Source organism: Heptranchias perlo, chromosome 26, assembly GCF_035084215.1.
Source record: "Heptranchias perlo isolate sHepPer1 chromosome 26, sHepPer1.hap1, whole genome shotgun sequence".
NCBI lineage: Eukaryota > Metazoa > Chordata > Chondrichthyes > Hexanchiformes > Hexanchidae > Heptranchias > Heptranchias perlo.
Genome location: NC_090350.1, coordinates 15,936,715 through 15,963,264, shown reverse-complemented (window position 1 = coordinate 15,963,264; position 26,550 = coordinate 15,936,715). Strand labels below are relative to the sequence as shown.

Sequence of the window (26,550 nt, the reverse complement as noted above, 5' to 3'; positions counted from 1 at the left end):
TTTTGCTTTGTGAGTAGATACTAAATGGTCATTGGCTTTTTTTCTATTTTTTTTCTGAAATAAGAGGTAATTTTTCAGTACATTGGAAAGATAATGCCCAAGTCTCATTCTGCATGCTGCATATGAAGAATTCTTTGGTTACTCTGGATTTCTTGTTGCTAACATGTTCAAAGACTGCCTGTGGTGTTAGTAACGGATTAACACTCCAGCTTATAAAGATTAATGTGTTGGAATGAGGCTCAGATTTTCCATCTTGTTGAAATTCATTATTTCTATTCTTTGGAAGTTAGAATATTGTAGCTTGATCTGTAAAGAGAGAACTTTTAACTATTTGTCATTGATTTAACCATGTTAATAGTATACTAATAAGAATCTAACTGTAACTGTTTAAGCATTGTTTAGTAAATCAGTTCACAACTGCTGGATGGGATTCTAATGGTCTATTGTCTCATTGCTGCACTTAAGAATTTGAAATATAGAACAGAATTTCAGTTTTGGAATGTTTTTTTTGCAGAGGTACAGGTCATTACTTAATGTAATGCAATTAACCTTTTTTAATCTTGGCGTTTTGTTTGCTCTCTCGTTTGCTCTCTTGCTGTCTTTCTTCTTTCCCCTCTTTTTTCTCTGTCCTTCATCTTATGCTCATTGTCTCTTAGGGGGCGAAGGTCATTTTTTGTAAGACCTGCAGCATATAAGGAGACTCTGAGGGTTAATGTATCATATTACATCTACAAATTATCAAAAAATTCAGTGTTTTGATTTTAGAACTGTAATCTACCCTATTGCAATCAAGAGAAAACTAATATTATGAAGGTGTTAATGAGTGTGTGTGTGTGTAATCTGTCCCCTTTTTTAAACAGCTACACGGTGATAAAAAGCAGATCAGTGTGGGTTTCATTGGCTATCCTAACGTTGGCAAGAGCTCTATCATTAATGCACTTCGATCCAAGAAAGTCTGCAATGTTGCGCCTATTGCTGGTGAAACAAAGGTAGGCAGCATAGATCTCAAGATCTTCTGAAATTAAAACTTTGAATCCTGTAATAGGAGAAATTGAATCAATGACCTTGCTGTGTATATGAGGCCACCAGAACTTTCAATTGTGTAGAACCTTTATTTAGTCTGTCTTTTCTATACTGAGGACAGCCATCGTCTAGTTAATTTTTGTGTCATTCTTTTTGTTGCATCCCGTCAACTTTGTATCATAGAAAATCTTTGAAAAAAACTGATATAACTTAATACATTTTCCCTCTCTACCCATCTGTCCAGATATTTCAGTAAGTGTAATGATCATGTCATCAATGCAATTTGCTCTCTGCTCTAGACAATGACTCAAGGTCAAACAGTCACTGGTTGTTACTGAATGAACTGGCCTAGGTTAAGTTGACCAGTGTTCATTTTGCACCCTATTTTTTGCAAGAAAATTATTTATAAGCTTACGTTCTGGCTGATCAAAAAGGTTTATTCTGCATCCAGTCAGTGAGATGCAGTGTCTTCCCGGATCCACAAAGGTGATTGTTATTAGAAGATGATAGGTGGGTGGACAGGTTTAATTTGATCCTAACCGAGAATGGGTGGGGAGTCAATAATTTGCAGCCCAGGTAGTTAGCTCATTCTCCATGTAGTGATTGTGCCTGGTGATAGCATAACCCTAACGGTCAATCAGATTTCATAAAATGCTCACATAGCGAAACATAGAAACACTCGAGGCTGGAAAAGACTGTAGGTCCCTTTTGTCAACCTTCCAGCTGCCTTAGCAGTTGCAACTGCCAGTGTGTTTCTCTCCAAGACACTTATCCAATTGGATCTTGAAAAGTTAAGCTGCTTATACCTCCAACCTCCCATGATATTGTAGACTCAGTCATCTTCAGTTCAGTTGTATTTGTACATTCAGTCCCAGTCTCCTAAAGATAGCTGATGTGGGAAATGAATATGTCACACAAGTACAAAGTTGAGATTTAGAGTACATTTTGGGGAAGTGGAGAAATAGCTTGAGACTATATCTAATTGGCCCATACCTGATCCAGGAATGCTTAACCTGGACCCTCCCCAACACTTGCCATCCTTCACTTTGAGCATCAAGACCCCAAAAGAACTAACTTGCATGAATTCATAGCCTTTGACAATTGTCTTAAATATGTTTCTCTTGGTGATTTGATTTTGTATAGTTCAAGTGGAACTGATGACTCCTTGTATTTTTCAATTCTAGTTTAATGTGAGAACAATTTCATGATGTAAGATGCTACAATAATTTCTCTCTTCCGTCCCTGTTATAGGTCTGGCAGTACATCACTCTGATGCGACGCATTTTCCTAATTGATTGCCCTGGTGTTGTATATCCATCTGGTGATACAGAGACTGAAATTGTGTTGAAGGGAGTGGTGAGTCTGCAACCTTGAAGTAACTTAGCTCTAGAAAAACAAGAGCACCAAAACACAAAGCTGTGAATTGTGTCGATTACTTCCACCAAGGTTGATATGACCTAATAAGCAGCAGTTGGTAACTTAAGAAGCTGTTCTTTTTATAATCCCATTTACAATAATTCATTACATTGAGAGAAAAGTTTGTAGCAAAATTGCAAACATGTTTATAAAGGAGGCTGCCAATTTAGGGACAGCTTAAAAAAAATAATTGTTACAAAAAATTTGTTCCAACAATATCTCTCTATACTTGATCATGAATTTTTATTTTCTTTTAAACAAGCAATTAGGAAAGCAGATGGTATGTTGGCCTTTATTGTAAGAGGGTTGGAGTACATGAGTAAGGAAGTCTTACTACAATTGTACAGGGCTTTGGTGAGACCTCACCTGGAGTACTGTGTACAGTTTTGGTCTCCTTATCTAAGGAAGGATATACTTGCCTTAGAGGCGGTGCAGCGAAGGTTCACTAGATTAATTCCTGGAATGAGAGGGTTGTCCTATGACGAGAGGTTGAGTAGAATGGGCCTGTACTCTCTGGAGTTTAGACGAATGAGAGGTGATCTCATTGAAACATAAAAGATACTCAGGGGGCTTGACAGGGTAGTTGCTGAGACGTTGTTTCCCATGGCTGGAGAGTCTAGAACTTAGAGGGCATAGTCGCAGGATAAGGAATGGGTCATTTAAGACTGAGATGAGGAGGAATTTCTTTACTGGGGGTTGTGAATCTTTGGAATACTCCAACTCAGAGGGATTGTGGATGCTGAGTCGTTATGTATGTTCAAAACTGGAATAGATAGATTTTTGGACTCTAGGGGGATCAAGGGATATGGGGATCAGGCAGGAAAGTGGAGTTGAGGTTGAAGATCAGCCATGATCTGATTGAATGGCGGAGCAAGCTCAAGGGGCCGTATGGACGACTCCTGCTTTTTTTTTAATGTTTTACCTCACTTTTTTGGGTTGGGCTTGCTGCTCCCCAAAGTAAGACCTTTACGGTGCTGCTATTGCCATCAACCCATGTGGTAGGGTTTTAAATATGCTAATTCGAGCTGTTTATATATTGTTGTTCAGCTTCTGGCTCTCATAGTCTGGGTCTCCTGCAGTCAATGAGCAGATGAAGGTAAAGCATTTGAATTTTGTTCGTGCACAGCTAGGAAGACCCATTTTCCCCTGGATTATAATGCTTGCTACTGGTCTAATTGTGCCTAGTGAAAGTACTGCACCAGCAGCAGTACACACCCCTTGGTGATGCCATGCTGTTACATCATGATCTCATTGGATGCCCTAGTCCTATGTATGTTTTAGGTGTTATCTCATTATTTGATGCCATGCATTACATTGTAGATGCGCAATGGCCAATTTATCACAGCCATTCTGTACCTGTGCTTCCCCTCTGCCGCTGGCTCAGAGACTTACAGCACGATTTAAAAGTAAATTAGAGAGATTGACACTCTTGGGCTGCTCTGCCTACACCGCCCTATAACATAAAGGGCCTTTTCAGATGACACAATGTCTGCACGTATAGAAACTGCACTCGCTGTTCCTGCAAAGCACATATAAAAACTGCACTCGCGCTTCCTGCACGCCACGTATTGAAACTGCACTCGTTCTTCCTGCGTGGCATGTATAGAAACTGCACTCACTCATCCTACACACAGCACATCCTCTGTTTTTAAAGAAAAGTTAGTGGTATGTTTGCATTACTAGGTTTTGTCCTTGTATATCAGACTTGTGGGAAATTTCGGTCTCCTTTACAGCTGCCTGGAAGTAAAAAAGTAAAATCCCTGAGAGAGGGGATTTTCTGTAAATATATTAATGCTAAGAATAATGGATACATGGTAGTAATTATAAGGTAATAACCCAATTGTGAGGTTTAATTTACATAATAACCTCATCTCATCTGACTGATGAGAGCAGATTCCTTGAGAGTGTGGCTTGTAGTCATCCATGGGTGGCTGCTTTGTTCAATTTAATTTGGGGTGTTATTTTGTGTTGATGCTGTTAATGCTGACCACAACTATCACTCTGATCCAGATCATTGACACCACATGATTAATAATTGTGATGAAGACACTACAGGTTTATTGAGGATTAACTTGCAGTTGATTCCCAGTGACATTCTATGAGCTCCCTATTTTGTTGATCCGACCCCACTCGGAGCCATGTTAAGAGAGAAGCTCAACGCTGACTGAGTTTGAGAGACCCCGCTTGCTTAACTTGGTTTCTCATAGAATCATAGAAAATTTATGGCACAGAAGGAGGCCGTTCGGCCCATCGTGTCCGCGCCGGCTGAGAAACGAGCCACCCAGCCTAATCCCACTTTCCCGCATTTAGTCCGTAGCCCTGCAGGTCATAGCTCTTCAGGTGCACATCCACGTATTTTTTAACTGAGTTAAGGGTTTCTGCCTCTACCACCCTCTCAGGCAGTGAGTTCCAGACCCCCACCACTCTGGGTGAAAAAAATGTTCCTCATTTCCGCTCTAATCCTTCTACCAATCACTTTAAATCTATGCCCCCTGGTTATTGACCCCTCTGCTAAGGGAAATAGGTCCTTCCTATCCACTCTATCTAGGCCCCTCAGCCGCCTCTGTTCCAAGGAAAACAACCCCAGCCTATAATAGAATCATAGAAATTTACAACATGGAAACAGGCCCTTCGGCCCAACATGTCCATGTCGCCCAGTTTATACCACTACGCTAGTCCCAATTGCCTGCACTTGGCCCATATCCCTCTATACCCATCTTACCCATGTAACTGTCCAAATGCTTTTTAAAAGACAAAATTGTACCCGCCTCTACTACTGCCTCTGGCAGCTCGTTCCAGACACTCACCACCCTTTGAGTGAAAAAATTGCCCCTCTGGACCCTTTTGTATCTCTCCCCTCTCACCTTAAATCTATGCCCCCTCGTTATAGACTCCCCTACCTTCGGGAAAAGATTTTGACTATCTACCTTATCTATGCCCCTCATTATTTTATAGACTTCTATAAGATCACCCCTTAACCTCCTACTCTCCAGGGAAAAAAGTCTCAGTCTATCCAACCTCTCCCTATAAGTCAAACCATCAAGTCCCGGTAGCATCCTAGTAAATCTTTTCTGCACTCTTTCTAGTTTAATAATATCCTTTCTATAATAGGGTGACCAGAACTGAACACAGTATTCCAAGTGTGGCCTTACTGATGTCTTGTACAACTTCAACAAGACATCCCAACTCCTGTATTCAATGTTCTGACCAATGAAACCAAGCATTCTTCACCACTCTATCCACCTGTGACTCCACTTTCAAGGAGCTATGAACCTGTACTCCTAGATCTCTTTGTTCTATAACTCTCCCCAACGCCCTACCATTAACGGAGTAGGTCCTGGCCCGATTCGATCTACCAAAATGCATCACCTCACATTTATCTGCCATTCATCGGCCCACTGGCCCAATTTATCAAGATCCCGTTGCAATCCGAGATAACCTTCTTCACTGTCCACAATGCCACCCAAACTTACTAACCATGACTCCTAAATTCTCATCCAAATCATTGATATAAATAACAAATAACAGCGGACCCAGCACCGATCCCTGAGGCACACCGCTGGTCACAGGCCTCCAGTTTGAAAAACAACCCTCTACAACCTCTGTCTTCTGTCGTCAATCCAATTTTGTATCCAATTGGCTACCTCACCTTGGATCCCGTGAGATTTAACCTTATGTAACAACCTACCATGCGGTACCTTGTCAAAGGCTTTGCTAAAGTCCATGTAGACCACGTCTACTGCACAGCCCTCATCTATCTTCTTGGTTACCCCTTCACAAAACTCAATCAAGTTCGTGAGACATGATTTTCCTCTCACAAAACCATGCTGACTGTTTCTAATCAGTCCCTGCCTCTCCAAATGCCTGTAGATCCTGTCTCTCAGAATACCCTCTAACAACTTACCCACTACAGATGTCAGGCTCACCGGTCTGTAGTCCCTGCCGCCCTTCTTAAACAAAGGCACAACATTTGCTACCCTCCAATCTTCAGGCACCTCACCTGTAGCGGTGGATGATTCAAATATCTCTGCTAGGGGACCCGCAATTTCCTCCCTAACCTCCCATAACGTCCTGGGATACATTTCATCAAGTCCCGGAGCGTTATCTACCTTGATGCGCGTTAAGACTTCCAGCACCTCCCTCTCTGTAATATGTACACTCCTCAAGACATCACTATTTATTTCCCCAAGTTCCCTAACATCCATGCCTTTCTCAACCGTAAATACCGATGTGAAATATTCATTTAGGATCTCACCCATCTCTTGTGGTTCCGCACATAGATGACCTTGTTGATCCTTAAGAGGCCCTACTCTCTCCCTAGTTACTCTTTTGCCCTCTATCCAATCTCTCATCACAGCTAAAATTCTCCAGTCCTGGCAACATCCTCGTAAACCTCCTCTGCACCCTCTCTAGTGTAGTTACATCCTTCCTGTAATGTGTTGACCAAAACTGTGCACAGTACTCAAGCTGTAGTACTTGAGTTCCAGCATAACATCCCTGCTTTTATATTCTATGCCTCAGCTAATAAAGGAAAGCATTCCATATGCCGCCTTTACCACCTTATCAACCTGTCCTGATACCTTTAGCGATCTGTGGACATGCACTCCAAGGTCCCTCACTTCCTCGACACCTCTCAGTATCCTCCCATTTATTGTGTATTCCCTTGCCTTGTTTGCTCTCCCCAAATGCATTAACTCACTCTTCTCTGGATTGAACTCCATTTTCCACTTTTCTACCCATCTGATCAGTCCATTAATATCTTCCTGCAGTCTACAGCTTTCCTCCTCACTATCAACTACACGGCCTATCTTTGTGTCATCCGCAAATTTCTTAATTATGCCCCCTACATTTAAGTCCAAATCGTTAATATGCACCACAAAAAAGAAAGGACCTAGTACCGAGCCCTGCGGCACCCCACTGGAAACAGCCTTCAAGTCCCAAAAACACCCGTCGACCATTACCCTTTGCTTCCTGCCACTGAGCCAATTTTGGATCCAATTTGCCACATTCCCTTGGATCCTATGGGCCTTTACTTTTTTGACCAATCTGCCATGTGGGACCTTGTCAAAAGCCTTGCTAAAGGCTCTTTTTCCTCTTGCAGGTTCAAGTGGAGAAAATCAAATGTCCTGAAGATCACATTGCTGCAGTGCTGGAAAGAGCTAAAGCAGAATATATCAGCAAGACCTACAGGATAGATTCTTGGGACCATGCAGTGGATTTCTTAGAAAAGCTTGCTTTCAGAATGGGGAAGCTTTTGAAGGTGACTGGGTTTTTTTTAATCATTCATTTCAACATCACTAATTACAATATCTCTCATATTGAAATACACTCAAAATCAATAATACCTTGTTTAAAATTTAGTCTGCAGTGAAGTCTTATATTCTATGCCTCAGCTAATAAAGGAAAGCTCGGTACTAGGACCTTTTGTTTTTTGTGGTGCATATTAACGATTTGGACTTAAATGTAGGGGGCATAATTAAGAAATTTGCGGATGACACAAAGATAGGCCGTGTAGTTGATAGTGAGGAGGAAAGCTGTAGACTGCAGATAATCCACTAACCTACTGGCAGAGAAGAAAGATGCAATTTAAATTAACCAGATTAAAATGGAAGTTCAGAAAAACAAGTAACTGTCAAACTATTTTCAGTTTAGGACACGATTTGTGGGGGGGAAAAATGTCTTTTCCAAATTTTAACAATCCTTGTGATTCTAATTGTTGTGTGACCTAAGGTTTCATGTTACCAGCTGTTAATATCTTGTTTAGCATAAAAGGACATCTGATTGATACACTAATTTTGACCAGAACAGCAGTAATAACAACTTGCATTTATTTAGCATCTCTTAATGTAGAAAAATGTCCCATGGTGCTTCATAGAGGTGTAATCAGCCAAACATGGACGCTGAGCCCAAGAAAAGAGAATGCAGTTTTGCAAGCCAGTAGTTTGGTGAGGGTGGGGGATAGTCTTCACTGCCCCACAGAACAGATTTCCTCCTGCTTGCCTTCCAGGCTCTGCAGAAACTGTTGGAAGAAATCTGAAAGTATAGTTTTGAAAATGACTGTATTGCACTAATGCTAAATACTATGGAGCAGTGATGGATGCAGTTTCATGTCCTGTTGCTTTTGCTTTCCAATCTGACCACTGCAATTGCAGGCTGCAGCAACTCCCTGTGGATGGGATGATAGTTGGGTAGAGTCATGCCTGGGTGATCTGACACAGCCTGGGAGCAGGCTCTATGTATTAGACCAGGCAGACATGGAATAGAGGATGAAAATACAAAACAGCTACATTTATGTTGTGTTTAGTAGGATGCTGGGCTGCCAACTCTTGACTCATGGGTCTCCTGCTGCCAGTGGTACCCCAGAGAAAACTTGCAGAATCCACAAAGGCTGGCTGCCAGGAAGTCCTGTTTTGTTTTTTTAAACAGGGGAATTTGAAAGACTGAAAAGAAAGGGCCTCATTATATCTCTCAAAAATGTCCCCAAGTACTTCACATACAATGAATTGCTTTGAAAGTACAGTCACTGTTATGCAAGCAGCCGTTTTGCATTGAGCAAGATTCAAGAAGTAGCAAGGAAACTAATGACCAGTTAATCTATTTTTGGATGGTGATTGGCTGTGGCCTGTTGGCCAGGACACTGGGAGAACCATACGCTCTTCTTTCGAATTGTACCGTAATATCTTTACCATCGACCTGAGCAGGTAGACTGGAACTTGGTTTGATGTTTCATGTAATCCGGGATCCCCAATGATGCACCACTTCCTCTAATGCGTTGGCGTCATCCTAGAATATATACTCAAGTCATGGAGTGAACTAGAAAGAAACATTTTTGCATGTGGATTGAGCATCTATATTTGCAATAACTTAATTTTTAAAAAATGCTTTATTCTGCCGGTAACTGTGTTAGTACCATATTAGGTATGTAGCCTGGTATTGTTCTGTGTCGAGGAGTGTCTGCGAATTCTTCTTCTAATTCGGTTTCATCCTGTTTGAGCTACTAAATAACTAAACTGACAGATGTTGATTCAATAAATTCTGTATTTAGAAAAGTTTGGCATGTACTGTATTTATCACGCAGTGTTTTACTATGTTAAAGGCGCTATGTAAATGCAAGTAGTTTTATCGTGATTATTCCTCTGTTTTCTTGAAGAATGTTCTTTAATCAATAGCTGCACCTGGTTCACTGCTGGGCTCACCATGTACAGAATTTGGTTCCTTCTGTTGATGAATATTGTACTGAATTTGAATGATTTAAAGTGACTGGTTGAGAAAGCAGTTAAAAAAGCATATAGGATCCTGGGCTTTATAAATAGAGGCATAGAGTACAAAAGTAAGGAAGTCATGGTGAACCTTTATAAAACACTGGTTCGGCCACAACTGGAGTATTGTGTCCAGTTCTAGGCACCGCACTTCAGGAAAGATGTGAAGGCCTTAGAGGGGGTGCAGAAGAGATTTACTAGAATTATTCCAGGGATGAGGGACTTTAGTTACGTGGATAGACTGGAGAAGCTGGGGTTATTCTCTTTGGAACAGAGAAATGTAAAGAATCTTACAACACCAGTTTATAGTCCAACAATTTTATTTGAAAATCACAAGCTTTCCTTCGTCAGGTGAATATGGGAATCCTTGAAAGTTTCGCATTTATATTCAGAGAACAATACCTGGTGATTACAGATAATCTTTCCAACTGCCCGTTGTCAAGGCAATCAAAGTGTTCAGACCGAGAGGTGTTACCTGCAGGACCACCAAATATACAAACGGCCAGAACACAAGACAGAGAGAGGGAGAAACATCCGAAAGGCAGAGAATGACCCATTGTATTAAAAACAGATAACTTTTATTCGCTGGTGGGGTTATGTGTAGTGTGACATGAACCCAAGATCCCGGTTGAGGCCGTCCTCATGGGTGCGGAACTTGGCTATCAATTTCTGCTCGACGATTTTGCGTTGTCGTGTGTCTCAAAGGCCGCCTTGGAGAACGCTTACCCGAAGATCGGTGGCTGAATGTCCTTGACTGCTGAAGTGTTCCCCGACTGGGAGGGAACCCTCCTGTCTGGCGATTGTTGCACGGTGTCCGTTCATCCGTTGTCGCAGTGTCTGCATGGTCTCGCCAATGTACCATGCTCCGGGGCATCCTTTCCTGCAACGTATGAGGTAGACAACGTTGGCCGAGTCACAGGAGTATGAACCATGTACCTGGTGGGTGGTGTCCTCTCGTGTGATGGTGGTATCTGTGTCTGATCTGGCATGTCTTGCAGAGGTTGCCGTGGTAGGGTTGTGTGGTGTCGTGGACGCTGTTCTCCTGAAAGCTGGGTAATTTGCTGCGAACGATGGTCTGTTTGAGGTTGGGTGGCTGTTTGAAGGCGAGTAGTGGAGGTGTGGGGATGGCCTTAGCGAGGTGTTAGTCATCATCGATGACATGTTGAAGGCTGCGGAGAACATGGCGTAGTTTCTCCGCTCCGGGGAAGTACTGGACGACGAAGGGTACTCTGTTGGTTGCGTCCCGTGTTAGCCTTCTGAGGAGGTCTATGCGATTTTTCGCTGTGGCCCGTCGGAACTGTCGATCGACGAGTCGAGCGTCATATCCCGTTCTTACGAGGGCGTCTTTCAGCGTCTGTAGGTCTCCATCGCATTCCTCCTCGTCTGAGCAGATCCTGTGTATTCATAGGGCCTGTCCATGGGGGATGGCCTCTTTGACGTGGTTAGGGTGGAAGCTGAAAAAGTGGAGCATCGTGAGGTTGTCTGTGGGCTTGCGGTAGAGTGAGGTGCTGAGGTGCCCGTCTTTGATGGAGATTCGTGTGTCCAAGAAAGAAACCGATTCTGAGGAGTGGTCCATGGTGAGCTTGATGGTGGGATGGAACCATCATGAAAAATCGCATTGACCTCCTCAGAAGACTAACACTGGACGCAACCAACAGAGTACACCTTCGTCGTCCTGTACTTCCCCGGAGCGGAGAAACTACGCCATGTTCTCCGCAACCTTCAACATGTCATCTATGACGACGAACACCTCGCTAAGGCCATCCCCACACCTCCACTACTCTCCTTCAAACAGCCACCCAACCTCAAACAGACCATCGTTCGCAGCAAATTACCCAGCTTTCAAGAGAACAGCGTTCACGACACCACACAACCCTACCACGGCAACCTCTGCAAGACATGCCAGATCATCGACACAGATACCACCATCACACGAGAGGACACCACCCACCAGGTACATGGTTCATACTCCTGTGACTCGGCCAACGTTGTCTACCTCATACGTTGCAGGAAAGGATGCCCCGGAGCATGGTACATTGGCGAGACCATGCAGACGCTGCGACAACGGATGACCGGACACCGCGCAACAATCGCCAGACAGGAGGGTTCCCTCCCAGTCGGGGAACATTTCAGCAGTCAAGGACATTCAGCCACTGATCTTCGGGTAAGCGTTCTCCAAGGCGGCCTTCGAGACACACGACAACGCAAAATCGTCGAGCAGAAATTGATAGCCAAGTTCCGCACCCATGAGGACGGCCTCAACCGGGATCTTGGGTTCATGTCACGCTACACGTAACCCCACCAGCGAATAAAAGTTATCTGTTTTTAATACAACGGGTCATTCTCTGTCTTTCTCTTCCTTTCGGATGTTTCTCCCTCTCTCTCTCTGTCTTGTGTTCTGGCCATTTGTATATTCGGTTGTCCTGTAGGTAACACCTCTCTGAACACTTTGATTGCCTTGACAACGGGCAGTTGGAAAGATTATCTGTAATCACCAGGTATTGTTCTCTGAATATAAATGCGAAACGTTCAAGGATTCCCACATTCACCTGACGAAGGAGAAAGCCTCCGAAAGCTTGTGATTTTCAAATAAAATTGTTGGACTATAACCTGGTGTTGTAGGATTCTTTACATTTGTCAACCCCAGTCCATCACCGGCATCTCCACATCATGGAACAGAGAAGGTTGCGAGGAGATTTGATAGAGGGATTCAAAATCATGAAGGGTCTAGGTGGAGAGAAACTGTTCCCATTGGCAGAAGGGTCAAGGACCAGAGGGCATAGATTTATGGTGATTGGCAAAAGAACCAAAGGTGACATGAGGAAAAACTTTTTTACACAGCGAGTGGTTAGGATCTGGAATGCACTGCCTGAGTGGGTGGTGGAGGCAGATTCAATCATGGCCTTCAAAAAGGAACTGGGTAAGTACTTGAAAGTAAAATATTTGCAGGGCTACAGGAATAGGGCGGGGTAATGGGACTAGCTGGATTGCTCTTGCATAGTGCTGGCGTGGACTCGATGGGCCGAATGGCCTTTCTATGATTCCATGACTGCTACTATTGTAAGATTTTGATTTACAATAAATTGCAGAAAGATGGTGACTAATTTTCAAATGACACTGTGCAAGTAAGGGTTAAATGTGCAAACAACACATTGTTGCACATTTAAAACTTAGTTCAGGAGAGCAAGCTATACTTGGTAAAGAAAAGGTCAATCACCAGGGAACAGAAAGGAATATGTAAAAGAAGAAACGTGGAGCAACTGCACCTTGTATATTGTAGTATTGTACCTGAGCTGGATCACCGTTTGAATGTGATCTTGGAGATCTTTGTCTCTAGTCCAGTGCTTTGCCTTTTGATGTGGGAGATCAATAATAATTAAAATAACGTGTTGTTGCTGACTATTTTTATGTTTTCTCTCTTCCCAAAGCAGGTTTTAGTTCCCAATTTACCACCTTTTGTTGTTTTCCAGGGTGGAGAACCTGACATACAAACTGTAGCCAAAATGGTACTAAATGATTGGCAAAGAGGAAGAATACCTTTCTTTGTAAAACCACCAAATGCAGAAGTAAACTCACAGGTAATGTGTTTTTGGATTATAAAACTTGTGTGTTCACTAATAGAAATCCACGTTGATGCTCAGTGTGAATTGCTAATACAAAATTACATTCAATTGTATAATTTTATAAAGCTGAAATACATACCATATTAAACTGGCCAAAAATAATCCAAAGTATAAAGCTTCAGAAACTGAAAATTTAAAAATTACATTAACTCTTAAAGCAACAATAGCCATTTTCAGGTGCTTGTTGAGCTACTGCTCAAAATTACACCATACTAAATACTACAGTACTATTTGCAGAATGAGGTCCCAGTGGTTTGCATGTCCAATGCAGCAGGTAAACAAGAATAAACTTGTAATTTTGCATCTTTAATGCCTTACTGTCATTGGCCTGGACCTTCCTGGACAATTCAGGTGGTATAGAATTTCCACATTTGCTGATTGTCTTCATTATGTCCTATTACTTTTTCTTATCACCGTGCCTACTGCTGTGCCTAAAATGCTTTTTACATGGGAGCCGAACCTCTGACACCTGCATGGTGCTACTTCAGTGTCAGGAGGATATGGGGTTTGTTGTTAGGACTATACCAATGGAGCCCTTGAGGTGGCGCTCATCTCGGTGATACTGATGTCTTTGCAGGACCTCGATACAGCGTTATGTCACTTGTGCTTTTAATGCCTACCTGATCTAGGCCAGAAGCTCCCTCCTGTGCTGGCATTGGAGGGGGCTGGGTTGATACAACCACATTAGAACCATAGAAAAGGTACAGCACAGAAGAGGGCCATTCGGCCCATCGTGTCTGCGCCGGCTCGAAGAACAACCAAGTGCCCATTCTAATCCCACCTTCTAGCACCTGGTCCGTAGTCCTGCACCTTACAGCACTTTAGGTGCAGGTCCAGGTACTTTTTAAAAGAGTTGAGGGTCCCTGCCTCTACCACCAATTCAGGCAGCGAATTCCATACACCCACCAACTCTGGGTAAAAAAAGTTTTTCCTCATGTCCCCTCTAATCCTTCTGCCAATCAGCTTAAATCTTTGTCCTCTTGTTCTTGAACTCTTCACTAGGGGAAACAGGTACTTCCTGTCTATTCTATCTGGGCCTGTCATAATTTTGTACACCTCAATCAAGTCTCCCCTCAGCCTCCTCTGCTCCAAGGAAAACAGCCCCAGCCTATCCAATCTCTCCTCCTAGCTGCAATTTTCAAGCCCTGGCAACATTCTTGTAAATCTTCTCTGCACTCTCCAGAGCAATTACGTGCTTCCTGTAATGTGGTGACCAGAACTGCGCACAATACTCAAGCTGTGGCCTTACCAGCATTTTATACAGTTCCATAACTACATCCCTGCTTTTGTATTCTATACCTCGGCTAATAACTGAGAGCATTCCGTATGCCTTCTTCACAACCTTATCTACCTGTACTGCCACCTTCAGGGACCTGTGCACATGCACTCGAAAGTCTCTCACTTCCTCTACCCCCTCAATATATTCCCATTTATTACGTATTCCTTTTTACTGTTTGCCCTCCCTAAGTGCATTATTTCACACTTCTCCGGGTTGAACCCAATTTGCCACTTTTCCGTCCACTCCACCAACCCATTGATATCTTCTTGGAGTCTACAGCTATCCTCTTCACTATCAACTACATGGCCAATTTTTGTGTTGTCTGCAAATTTGCCAATCATGTCCCCTATATTCAAGTCCAAATCATTAATATATATCACAAACAGCAAGGGACCCAACACTGAGCCCTGTGGCACACCACTGGAAACGGATTTCCATTCGCAAAGACATCCATCGACTTTTACCCTTTGTTTCCTGTTACTGAGCCAATTTTGGATTCAATTCGCCACATTTCCCTGTATCCCATGGTCTTTTACCCTTCTGACCAGTCTGCCATGTGGGACCTTGTCAAATGCCTTACTAAAATCCATGTAGACAACATCCACTGCACTACCCTCATCAATCCTCCTGGTCACTTCCTCAAAGAATTCAATCAGATTTGTACGGCATGACCTTCCCTGAACAAATCCATGCTGACTATCCCTGATTAAACCATGCCTTTCCAAGTGACAGTTTATCCTATCTCTCAGTATTGATTCTAATAGTTTGCCCACCGTCGAGGTAAGACTGACCAGCCTATAATTGTTCAGCCTTTCCCTTGTACCCTTTTTAAACAATGGTGCTACATTTGCAGTCTTCCAGTCCTCCGGCACCTCCTCTGTATCTAGTGAGGATCGGAAAATGATCTTCAGATCATCCACTTTTTCCTTCCTGGCTTCCTTCAATAGCCTAGGAAACAATCCAGCCCTGGTGACTTATCAACTTTCAAGGATTCCAGTCCCTCTAGTTCCTCTCTCATTATGTTTACCTTATCCAATGTTTCACACCTCTCCTCTTTAACTACTACGTCTGGATCATCCCTTTCCTTTGTGAATGGGGAGACAAAATATTTATTTAAAATCCTACCCACATCCTCTGCTTCTACATACAAGTTGCCCTTATCCCTGATAGGTCTTAGCTATCCTCTTGTTCTTAATGTACTGATAAAACATCTTTGGGTTTTCTTTAATCTTACTAGCTAATATTTTTTCATGCCCTCTCTTTACTTTCCTTATTTCCTTTTTTACGTCATCCCTGTACTTTCTATACTCCTCTAGGCTTTCTGCAGTATTTAGTTTTCTGCGACAGTCATAAGCTTTCTTTTTCTGCTTTATCTTGTCCCATATACTTCTAGACAACCAGGGGGCTCTAAATTTGGCAGTGCCACCCTTTTTCTTTGAGGGGACGTGCCTGCATTGTACCCTTAGAATTTCACTTTTTAGTGCCTCCCACTGACTTGCCACTGATTTCTCCTCAAGTAGTTGTGTCAGTCCACTTTTGCCAAATCACCTCTTAGTTCTGTAAAATTTGCCTTCCCCCAATTTAAAACGTTTGCTCCTGATTTAACTCTCTCCTTTTCCATAATAATGCTAAAACTAACTGAATTGTGGTCACTATCCCCAATATGGTCATTTCACCCACTTGCCCATCTTCATTTCCCAGGACTAAATTTAGAATTGCATTCCCTCTTTTTGGGCTTGTCACATACTGGCTAAAAAAGTTCTCCTGGACATCGATCAAGCATTTTGCGCCCTCTGTGCCCCTCACACTGTTTGAATCCCAGTTGATGTTAGAGTAATTGAAGTCCCCTACTATTATTGCCCTCTTATTTTTGCACTCAGAAATTTGCCTACATATTTGTTCTATCTCCCTTTCGTTATTCGGGGGTCTATAGTACACTCCTAGTAGTGTGACTGCCCCTTTTTTTATTTCTTAGCTCAACCCATATGGCCTCGATTGATGACCCGTTTAGCATATCATCCCTTCTCACAACTGAAATTGATTCTTTAATCAAAAGTGCTACCCCCCCCTCGTTTTTTATCACTCACTCTATCCTGCCTGAAAACTCTATATCCAGGTATATTGAGCTGCCAACTATCCCCCTCTTTAAGCCAGGTTTCCGTTAAAGCAATGATATCATGCTGCCATGCGTCCATCTGTGCCCTGAGCTCATCTGCTTTGTTTGTAATAGTCCTTGCATTGAAGTATGTACCCTTTAACCCTGTCAAATTCTTGTGCTGAACACTATTTAATCTTTGTTTCTTTTGCCTTTGAGTCGCTAGCTACGTCACTAACTGCTTTTCTACTTTCCGTTTCCTGGTCTGAATTTGTCCTATCTGTACCTGCCTTTTGGTTCCCATCCCCCTGCCATACTAGTTTAAACCCTCCCCAACAGAACTTGCAAATGCCCCCGCGAGGATATTTGTCCCGGTTCTGCTTGGGTGCAACCCGTCCAGCTTGTACAGGTCCTGCCTTTCCCAGAATCCCAATGCCTCAGGAATTTAAACCCCTCCCTCATACACCATCTCTCAAGCCACGCATTCATCTGATCTATTCTCCTATTTCTGCTCTCGTTAGCACGTGGCACTGGGAGTAATCCTGAGATTACTACCTTTAGAGGTCCTGCTTTTTAATTAATTTCCTAACTCCCTATATTCCGCTTGCAGGACCTCATCCCTTTTTTTTAAACCGATGTCGTTGGTACCGATATGGACCACGACCTCTGGCTGTTCACACTCTCCCTTCAGAATGTTCTGCAGCCACTCCGTGACATCCTTGACCCTAGCACCAGGGAGGCAACATACCATCCTGGAGTCACGTCTGCGGCCGCAGAAAAGCCTATCTGTTCCCCTTACGATGGAATCCCCTATCACTATCGCTCTCCCATTTTTCCTCCCCTCCTGTGCAGCTGAGTCACTCGTGGTGCCACGGTCTTGGCTCTTGCTGCATTCCCCTGATAAGCCATCTCCCCCAACAATATCCAAAGCGGAATATCTATTTGAGAGGGAGAACATTGTCACTATCAAAAGAAAAAATGACATCTGCCATCACTCCTTGTGATGGGCACGGGTGCAGTCGGGCTAATGGTCTGCATGAAAAAAGAATGATGTGGAGATGCCGGTGATGGACTGGGGTTGACAATTGTAAACAATTTTACAACACCAAGTTATAGTCCAGCAATTTTATTTTAAATTCACAAGCTTTCGGAGGCTTCCTCCTTCGTCAGGTAAATGATGAAGGAGGAAGCCTCCGAAAGCTTGTGAATTTAAAATAAAATTGCTGGACTATAACTTGGTGTTGTAAAATTGTTTACAATTGAAAAAAGAATAGCTAGTCCCAATAAGCTCTGAACTTGACTTCTCGAGGGAATGTATGGAAGCAGTCGTAACTGCCACTCCAGAAGCAGCGATTACCGTTAGAACCATCGGCTGACGTCTTTTCACTAAGAAACCTCCTCATAGTCAATTTATTGTGGAATGATCTTTTTAAAAGTATTGTGTTTTCATTGAGTCCTGAATTAATTCTGTAGCTGAATTAAACATAAAATGTTTATGGAATGCATGATGTTTGCCTAAAGGCAGCATGTAGCTAGAGCATAGTAAATACAATCACAATGGTGTTTAGCACCAAGGCTTTTGAAGTGTTTGTGCCTTATTGTGCAAAGTGCTATGTTTTGGATCCACTAGATGTCCCTGAACCATGAGACCATAAAGCTATATAACGAGGATTCTCTCCATCAGGGCTACTATTTGTTTTTTTTTCACTGCAAGTTTTCATTAATTTCAAAGAAATATTTTAATTAGTTGAAGATCTCATCGGGAGAAATTGTCTTGGGGGAATTTATGCACTTGACTGCATTTGAGAACTGAGTTAGTATATGCATTATTTATATTATTAATTAAGCTCCTTCTCAATGCCATCAGCACTCATCGTTTATAGATTGTAGCAAGCCTGGAATAACAAAGAATGTAAAATTAATGTAACAGTTTTTTTTATAGATTAGTGTTGATAGTAAAGCTCACTTTTTAAAAAAAAAGTATTGGAGACAGTGACACAGTTTATAAAGCAATTGAAGTGTTGATTTTTAATAACTGCTTAGAAATTCACTGTCTGATAATGAATTGTTTTCTTTTTAGTAACTAATTATAATTGGAGCTCCTGGTAATGTTACAGATGGCAAGAAATCGGTTTTGTTATTAAAATATAAAATGTTACAATTATTTATGATATTGCACTAAATACATGGCGAAGCAAATTGACTGAGGGGCCAATTCATTCTCTTCTACACTTCATATTTAAAATATTAGGCTGGTTTACATTCAGTTAGGGCGTGAGCAGTCAGCTGTTCCAAACTGCAAAACTTAGTCGATAAACTAGTTGTTTTATGAGTGCTCCTGAAATGACATTGAGTTATTTTAGCTTGAGCTACTCATGTCATTAAGTCTGTGTTTGGTTTTTCATGGGTGATTTGGTATCCTTTAATATGATCTGTACCTTAATGTTTTTGTGTAGAAATCACTAGATTTAAATTTTTTTGTTTGGATTTTTCTTATGGCTTATATTTGAGCTCACGTTCCACAATATGTGCACACAAAGCTTGAATCATCTTCCTCTAATATTTTTCCCTCCTGGTTTTTATAGCTATTAGATACATTGAAGGTGGACAAAGAATCTAACGACGTTAATCAAGTGAAGGAGTCATCTGAAGCAGAGAATGTAGAAACTGAGCCGGAGAAAACTGAGAAACCCGATGTGACACAACAAATAGTTGCACAAGTCAGGCAGAACTTTGGGAAAATTAATGTGGCACCTGAATTTTCTGAGGCAGACCTCCTACCTGTAAATATTTCTGACAACGAAGAACCTGAAGAGGAGGAGCAGGAAGAGGAGGATTGTGAAGAGAAAGAACCAACTGAGGCTGACCTAAATAAACTTCAAGAAAATAGTCTTCAACCTGAGGGCAAACCAAAAAAATCGAAACAAGTGCTGCAGGATCTGGATGAAAAGATTGCTAAATACAAAAAGTTCTTAAATAAAGCCAAAGCAAAGAGATTTTCGGCTGTTAGGTAAGCTTCCCACCCCATACAGAACAAATTGATTCCAGAAATTGCTTCTTAATAGCAATATTGCTGAACTTTACAGTATCTGCTCAGATAGGGACTGGACTGCCAGATCTAGTTGTTGTGACCGTCCATTGGTTAACAAAACTTTTGAGGGTGTATTTACATAACAGCAACTTGTGCTTATATAGCGCCTTTAATGTCACAGAGGTGTGAGGATGATGGATACCGAGCCACAGAAGAAATTAGGATGGGTGACCAATAATTTGATCAGAGAGGTGGGTTTCAAGAAGGATCTTAAAGGAGGAGAGGTTTGGGGAGGGATTCCGGAGTGTAGGATCTAGGTAGCTGAAGGTGCAGCTGTTCAATAGTGGGGTGAAAAGTTTAGTCATCATTGATCAATACTGCACAAAGTGGACTTGAGACTGAAATAATGCACTACACCCCACAGCTTGGGATAAACCTTCAATAATCCTACCTCTTCAACATTTTGTTTCTTTGTCATTCTTCTTTTTCATCCTGCTGTAATACTAGGTAAAAGGTGGACCTGCATTTGGGAGAATGAGGCCATCCTATCTGTTTTCCTCCTTTACCCATTTAGCAGGCGAAGGTTGATTGAGCAGTGGGCCATCACATAATATGTATGTACGTGAAACTTTTGAATTATCCACAAGAAGGGCTTCTAGATTTTTCTTGAAGAAATCTTTCAATTTTTTGAAATAAGCTTAAGGTTTATTATCTTCTTAAAAATCCAGCCTCTTGCCACGTTTAACTTTTGACAGAAGGTATTTATAGAACGTACTGCAGCTCCGACTGCTGGTACCATCCGCAGCTAGTCAACTTTAATGTAATGTTAAGACAGTGTCTGAATAGCAGGGGAATCAATGCATTATTCAAAAGGCATGTGAGACAGAACATTGTGTACTAATTTAATTAGGAAGTTGTTATTTTTCCAGTCTTTGGTGAGGGAGTGTCTTCCCAAGCTATGTCTCCTGAGTTGCAGAATGGAATTGACTCCCCTTTGCTCAGGGACTAGCACGTGGCACCAGTGTACATCAAAACAAAATACTTCATTTAAAATCTCTCTTTTTGAACCTATAATTGAGCTTTTAACAAAAAAAATAGTTCCAGGAGGATAATATAAAATACTATTCCATTACTTATGACATTGCTGAAGTGAACCATAAGACCGTCATTCTTTAGAAAGGGTTACTTGAGGATTTGACTTGTGTCCTTGAAGAGAAATTGAAGGAGTATATTAATCAGAAATGTGAGTTTTGCCCTCAGTGTGTTATCTTGTTCTTCCTTGGGCCATTTCTTCTCCCTATCCTCCACAACTGCTTGTGACATTTTTTTCCTCACTGAACTCTTGAATTTGCTGCTGTGGATTTTTTTTTACTTTTGGATCCTGCTTTTTTTCCTAGCCTTGAGCTCTTTGATAAATCTTGCTTTTGATTACTTTTGTAGGTAGAGATGGTATATTTTTTGTAGTAACCCAGCAGCTCTTTTACAGTCTAATTGAAATTTAAAACAAAAATTGCAGATGACTGCACCTACTTACAACAAACTTTCAGTAATCCAATTCTCAGTGTCAGAATGAAATGTCAAATTTAAATTTCAAGGTTTGTAAATTCTGCACTTTGCTACAGCAGAGGAGTCTGATTTTGAGGTTTCTATGTGCAAAATTCTATTATGTTTAATGTTCTAGGATTCCCAAGGGACTTACTACAAAAATGCTTACAAAGTTAGATCAAAAGGCAACTGATCAAGTGGAAGAATCAAAAGAAAAGGGTAAGTTCAGACATCCTGGGAGTTTTTTTTATAAAACTTTGCTGCAATCCTTTTCACAGAAACCAATTAAAAATATGGATTAGAATTCTAAATTGTAAATTTTGCGCTGGGATTTTCCAGTAACCAAATCTATTTAAGTTAGGTATGATGAGATGCAGGCAGTATTTTCATTTGTGGTCTTCACTTTATTTTCAGATATTACATCAAGAAATATGGTGTGTTTAAGACACTGATTCATGTAGATCACAGTGTGATGCTGTATCAAGTTTGCTATTTCCAGTGTTTTTAAAGAAACTCAATGCATCAAATGTGGCACTAACCAAGGAATCTTTAACTAAAACAATGGAATGTTTACCATTTGCAATTTGCAGTGATTTATGATTTATTTTGCTTCAAATAAACATGTGAAATCATGGCCCTGATGATGTTGGGGAGAGGGTGGATCTCCTCTTTCCTCTCCCCTCCCTGATGTCAAATCATACTTTCTCTAACACCTTAATTGTGGAATACAGCTCCTTTTCAAAGGTTTTTTGCTTTCTCGTTCTTGACAGGGTGCTGTGTGTAAAACTTTTGTTAAACAATTCACAGGTTGTACAAAAGAAAAGAGAAAAGCACAAAGTGAACCTGATGATGAACAGCCTCCTGCCAAACTCTCTTCCAAAGAGGCAAGCTTTTTTGTTTCCTATACAAGATTGAACATTAAATTTATCAGCCTGGAGCAGAGTAACAAATGTCATTGATAAAGAACCTCATTTTCTTGACTGTGTGCCAAGCATTTCAAAAGTTCTTTTCAATTTACATAATGTAAATATTCCATGGAGTTCATTCCAAAAAAACTCCACAAAAATTGAATGTGATAATGATCCAGTAAAATAAGGTGCAGTCTGATTAACTCAAGGCAGTTTCAGGTTGTCGTCGAGGCTGTTTTACGTGGTGTGCAGCTGTGATCAAAACTGAAGCCTAAATAGACGAATAAAGGGATGTCTTAGTGTGAATTTTGTATGGATGGTAAAAATATTATTAAATCTAGTGTAGAGCGCTTAGCTCACTGAGCTCTTTCACTTACCTGTGCGATTTAATATTTACAGAAGCGGAGACTGGACCGGCTGCAACACTCGAGGAAAGTTGGCGTTCGATACTATGAAACGCACAATGTGAAGAACAAGAATAGAAACAAAAAAAACAATGCATCTAAGTCACAGAAATTTAAAAAGAAACAATTTTAAAATAAAAAGACTTGGTTCTTTTAGTTAAATAAAAGTGAAATTATTTTTGCACATATACTGAACTCTATATTTCAAACTATAATTATTTGGTTGTGGGGGGAGGGGGGACTGGACTACATGGCACTGTTCTTCAGTGCAATGTCTCTTCCCCTCTGGTGCTTGGATTTGAATCCAGCCTGTAACTGATGGGACAGAAGTATCCTCTTTACAGGGATGTGGGCCCAAAGTGATGAGAGTTTCAGCAGCCTTAACCCAGTTCCTTTTGAGATTTAAGTAGTTTATTACACAAAAACTACTTACTCATTGGCGCTGATGGGCAGGCTCATTTAAACAGCCGGTGTGAGGCAATGAAGGAACCTTTACTCTGCACTTAATATTGCTAACAACTACTACTGATTGTAAAAAGTAGCAGTGTCCCTGACACTGTCCCTCATTTTGGTAAGCACAAAATTGCACAATTTAAATGTAATGACAGTTGACGTGGAGTGCTTGGCTGAAACAGAATTCACAACTGCAAGTTCTCAGAGCTGCCTGCCCTTAAACTTAACGTTCTCTGTTGGGTGAGTTTTTCTTGCTATGGAGTGTAATCCAGAAAGGTTGTGGTATTTTGAGAAAGGAAAGGAGAAATAATGCCTGGCTTGACGGGCTTAAATCACACTTCCTGCCAATTGGTCATAGAGAAGCTTTCAGCTCAGGTCTTGCTGCATATTAAATGATTAACATTCATGTGAAATTTTTGTTTTAAGCTGAAAAGTGTTCAAGTCATAAAAAAATACTAGGGTTTTCGAGTAATAATAATGTTCACCTAAACCATTCATCATTCCGACCTACTTCTATGGGCAACATCTTAACCTGGCTGGACAAGTAATAACTTCTTCAGACATCAGTGTAAAATATTTGAATATCATTATTTTCTTTCAAGCTAACAAGAATCATAATTTTATTGTATTTCACCGTTCATCCATGTCCTTTTGCGAATTCCCGATTTGCAATTGAATAATGAGATCAATAAAATTAAGACCATTTGTAAACTGGCAAACTTTTTTTTAAAAAGTGTCCTTTTTGTATTCTGGTAATTCATCATTGAAGAATAATTTTGGTGACATATTTACAGCAGATTGATTATTTTTTAATCTGGAGGGAAGTTGTCTCTGTTCATTTTGATGAAACATGGTGAAAGCTTGGGGTCTTTGAACAGAGGAGGAATACTCTGTTTCATCATAGAAGAATGATAGAAATTTATGGCACAGAAGGAGGCCATTTGACCCATCGTGTCTGTGCCGGCTGAAAAAGAGCTATCCAGTCTAATCCCACTTTCCAGCTCTTGGTCCTTAGCCCTGTAGGTTATGGCACTTCAAGTGCATATCCAAGTGCTTTTTAAATGCGATGAAGGTTTCTACCTCTACCACCCATTCTGGCAGTGAGTTCCAGACCCCCACCACCCTCTGGGTGAAAAGATTTCTCCTGAACTCCCCTCTAATCCTTCTACCAATTACTTTAAATCTATGCCCCCTGGTTATTGACCTCTCTGCTAAGGGAAATGGGTCCTTCCTATCATTGTTTATTAAACTTATGGATGTAACACACAATCTCAGGCTTCAGTGCTTTTGACAATGACTAATAACATGCTTGATGTGTTTCTGTACATGATGAGCATTTTCTTCTTGAAGGAGAATTTGCCAAAATGAGCATTATTGAAGTGTATTACTCAACTGTAAATTTACCCTATTAAATTTTGCAGTGAGTCGGTGGCACAATTTGGCTGTGACTTTTTCTTTCAATTTTAGGGCCTCTTTAATTCATATCATATTGTAGCCCAGAAGAGGCAGGTAATCTAGCCATTCGCTCAGACTGCTTTGCAATTGAGCACTGGCGTGACTCATCCACCAGTGTGAGAAGGGTCTATTTGTCACTTGGGGGCTCCCTTACACAATCTGAGAATTAGAACTTTACTGGTGGGGAGACTGCACTCCTCGTAGAGTAAATGAATTGGGGAAAGAGGCTTCAGGGAATTTGAAGAAAGCATTCGTTGAACTTAATTTTTAACAAAACAATTATAATTTGATAGCTGCCACGGGCAGTGATGTATCTTTCAATCCATTTTCAACCTGTTTAAAGGCTTTTCTAGGGGTCAATGCCTGCTAGGTTATTGGATTAAATTGCATACCAGTACAGTACAATATAAAAACATGCCTAGTGTGCTGTGCCAGATGGACTCGCATCTGTTCTGATTATGCCAACTTCCACACCAGTGTTTCCGAAATGTCTTCCTTTTTCTGAAGTAGAGAATTCCTTTCTACTGTGGCTGACAAAGCCTCAACCGTGTCCGTCCTATTTCCCACATTTACGCTCTCAGCCCTTCCCCTCCCTCCCAGAACCATGATCGGGTCTCCCTTGTCCTCGCCTTCTGCCCCACCAATCTCCACATTCAATGGATGATCCTCTGCCATTTCTGCCACCTCCAACGTAATGCCACACCAAACTCATCTTTCCCTCCCCTTTCAGCATTCCGAAGGGACTCATCTCTCCACGACACCCTGGTCCACTCTTCGGCTGCCCTTTTCCCCTGCACTTTCCCATGCAAGCACAGGAGATGTAACACCTGTCCTTTCACTTCCCACCATTCAGGGCCCCAAACACTCCTTTCAGGTGAAACAGCGATTTACCTGTACTTCTTCCAACTTGGTATATTGTATTCGCTGCTCATGATGTGGCCTCTACATTGGGGAGACCACCCCAAATTGGGTGATCGCTTTGCTGAACACCTCTGTTTAGTCTGCAAGTGTGACCCTGAGCTTCCAGTTGCTTGCCACTTTGATTCTCCATCCCACTCCCACTCTGATCTCTCTGTCCTCGGCCTCCTACACTTTTCCAATGAAGCTCAACACAAGCTCGAGGAACAGCACCTCATTTTTCTATTCGGCACTTCATAGCCTTCCGGCCTTAACATTGAGTTTAACAACTTTAGATTTTAACCACCGCTCCCATTTTCTCAGACGGCAGGTGCTGGCAATGGAGGATGGTTGCTGCAGAGCTACGGAGTGGAGGAGGTGTGGGCTGGTGCTTGGGGTGAGGATCCCCTATTGATACACTGCCAGTGTGGTGGTCTGCACACCTGGGTCTATCCACCTTTCTCCGCCACATTCCCGGGTCACGGGAGCCTTGTCCTCGCCAGATTTTCCATGCTCCCTTCTGCCTCTGCTATTCTGTAACCATTTACACCTTTGGACCCATCTTTTGTTCCTTTACTTGTCTCATTACCACCCCCTTTGCCTTGGCCCATCATCCCTTTTGTCATTTAATCACTCCTGCCCTCCACCCTATTACAGAACTTCCCTTTTCTTTCCTAACCCTGCCATTTTTCCCTGAAAAGTCATCGACCTGAAACGTTAACTCTGTTTTTCTCTCCACAGATGCTGTCTGAACTGCTGAGTGTTTTCCAACATTTTCTGCTTTTACTTAATATTGTAATGTCTTTTAAAGAAACTATATTTTAACACTCCTGAAAGGCTGTTTTTTAAAAAAAATTGAATGAAACATCTTTCCATGTGTCCATTGATGCAGTCACCTAGAATTTTGACATGTTTGAAGTTTCAAAGCTGCATCCGTGCCAGGGCCAAAAATAGAAACATATTCAACTTCCAACTCGTGCACGTGGATGGTGTTATACAAAGAGCAGAAATATGGATTCTATTATTGACACGTGATTCTCTGCTGTGACTGTCTTTCTGTGTAATTGATTTCAGAGCCTGTGCAAGTATTACAGAAGTGTGTTGTAAGAAAGCCGTGGAGCACTAATGCCATCTACTGGTGGTAGTGAGTTGCAATCGATAT

The 26,550-nt window shown here is 41.6% G+C and overlaps 1 protein-coding gene across 1 annotated transcript in view; it reads left to right on the top strand.

Annotated features, from left to right (window-relative positions):
- gnl2 (G protein nucleolar 2) overlaps positions 1-24,473 on the top strand; it is a 41,611-nt gene extending 17,138 nt beyond the window's left edge. The window contains exons 9-16 of the mRNA XM_068006446.1: positions 861-989; positions 2,275-2,379; positions 7,541-7,699; positions 13,169-13,276; positions 19,281-19,705; positions 21,408-21,490; positions 22,079-22,155; positions 22,579-24,473. Coding sequence (XP_067862547.1) covers positions 861-989; positions 2,275-2,379; positions 7,541-7,699; positions 13,169-13,276; positions 19,281-19,705; positions 21,408-21,490; positions 22,079-22,155; positions 22,579-22,716 — 1,224 coding nt within the window. The 3' untranslated portion in view covers positions 22,717-24,473. The remainder of the gene's footprint in view (positions 1-860; positions 990-2,274; positions 2,380-7,540; positions 7,700-13,168; positions 13,277-19,280; positions 19,706-21,407; positions 21,491-22,078; positions 22,156-22,578) is intronic.
- The last annotated feature ends 2,077 nt before the right edge of the window (positions 24,474-26,550 follow it).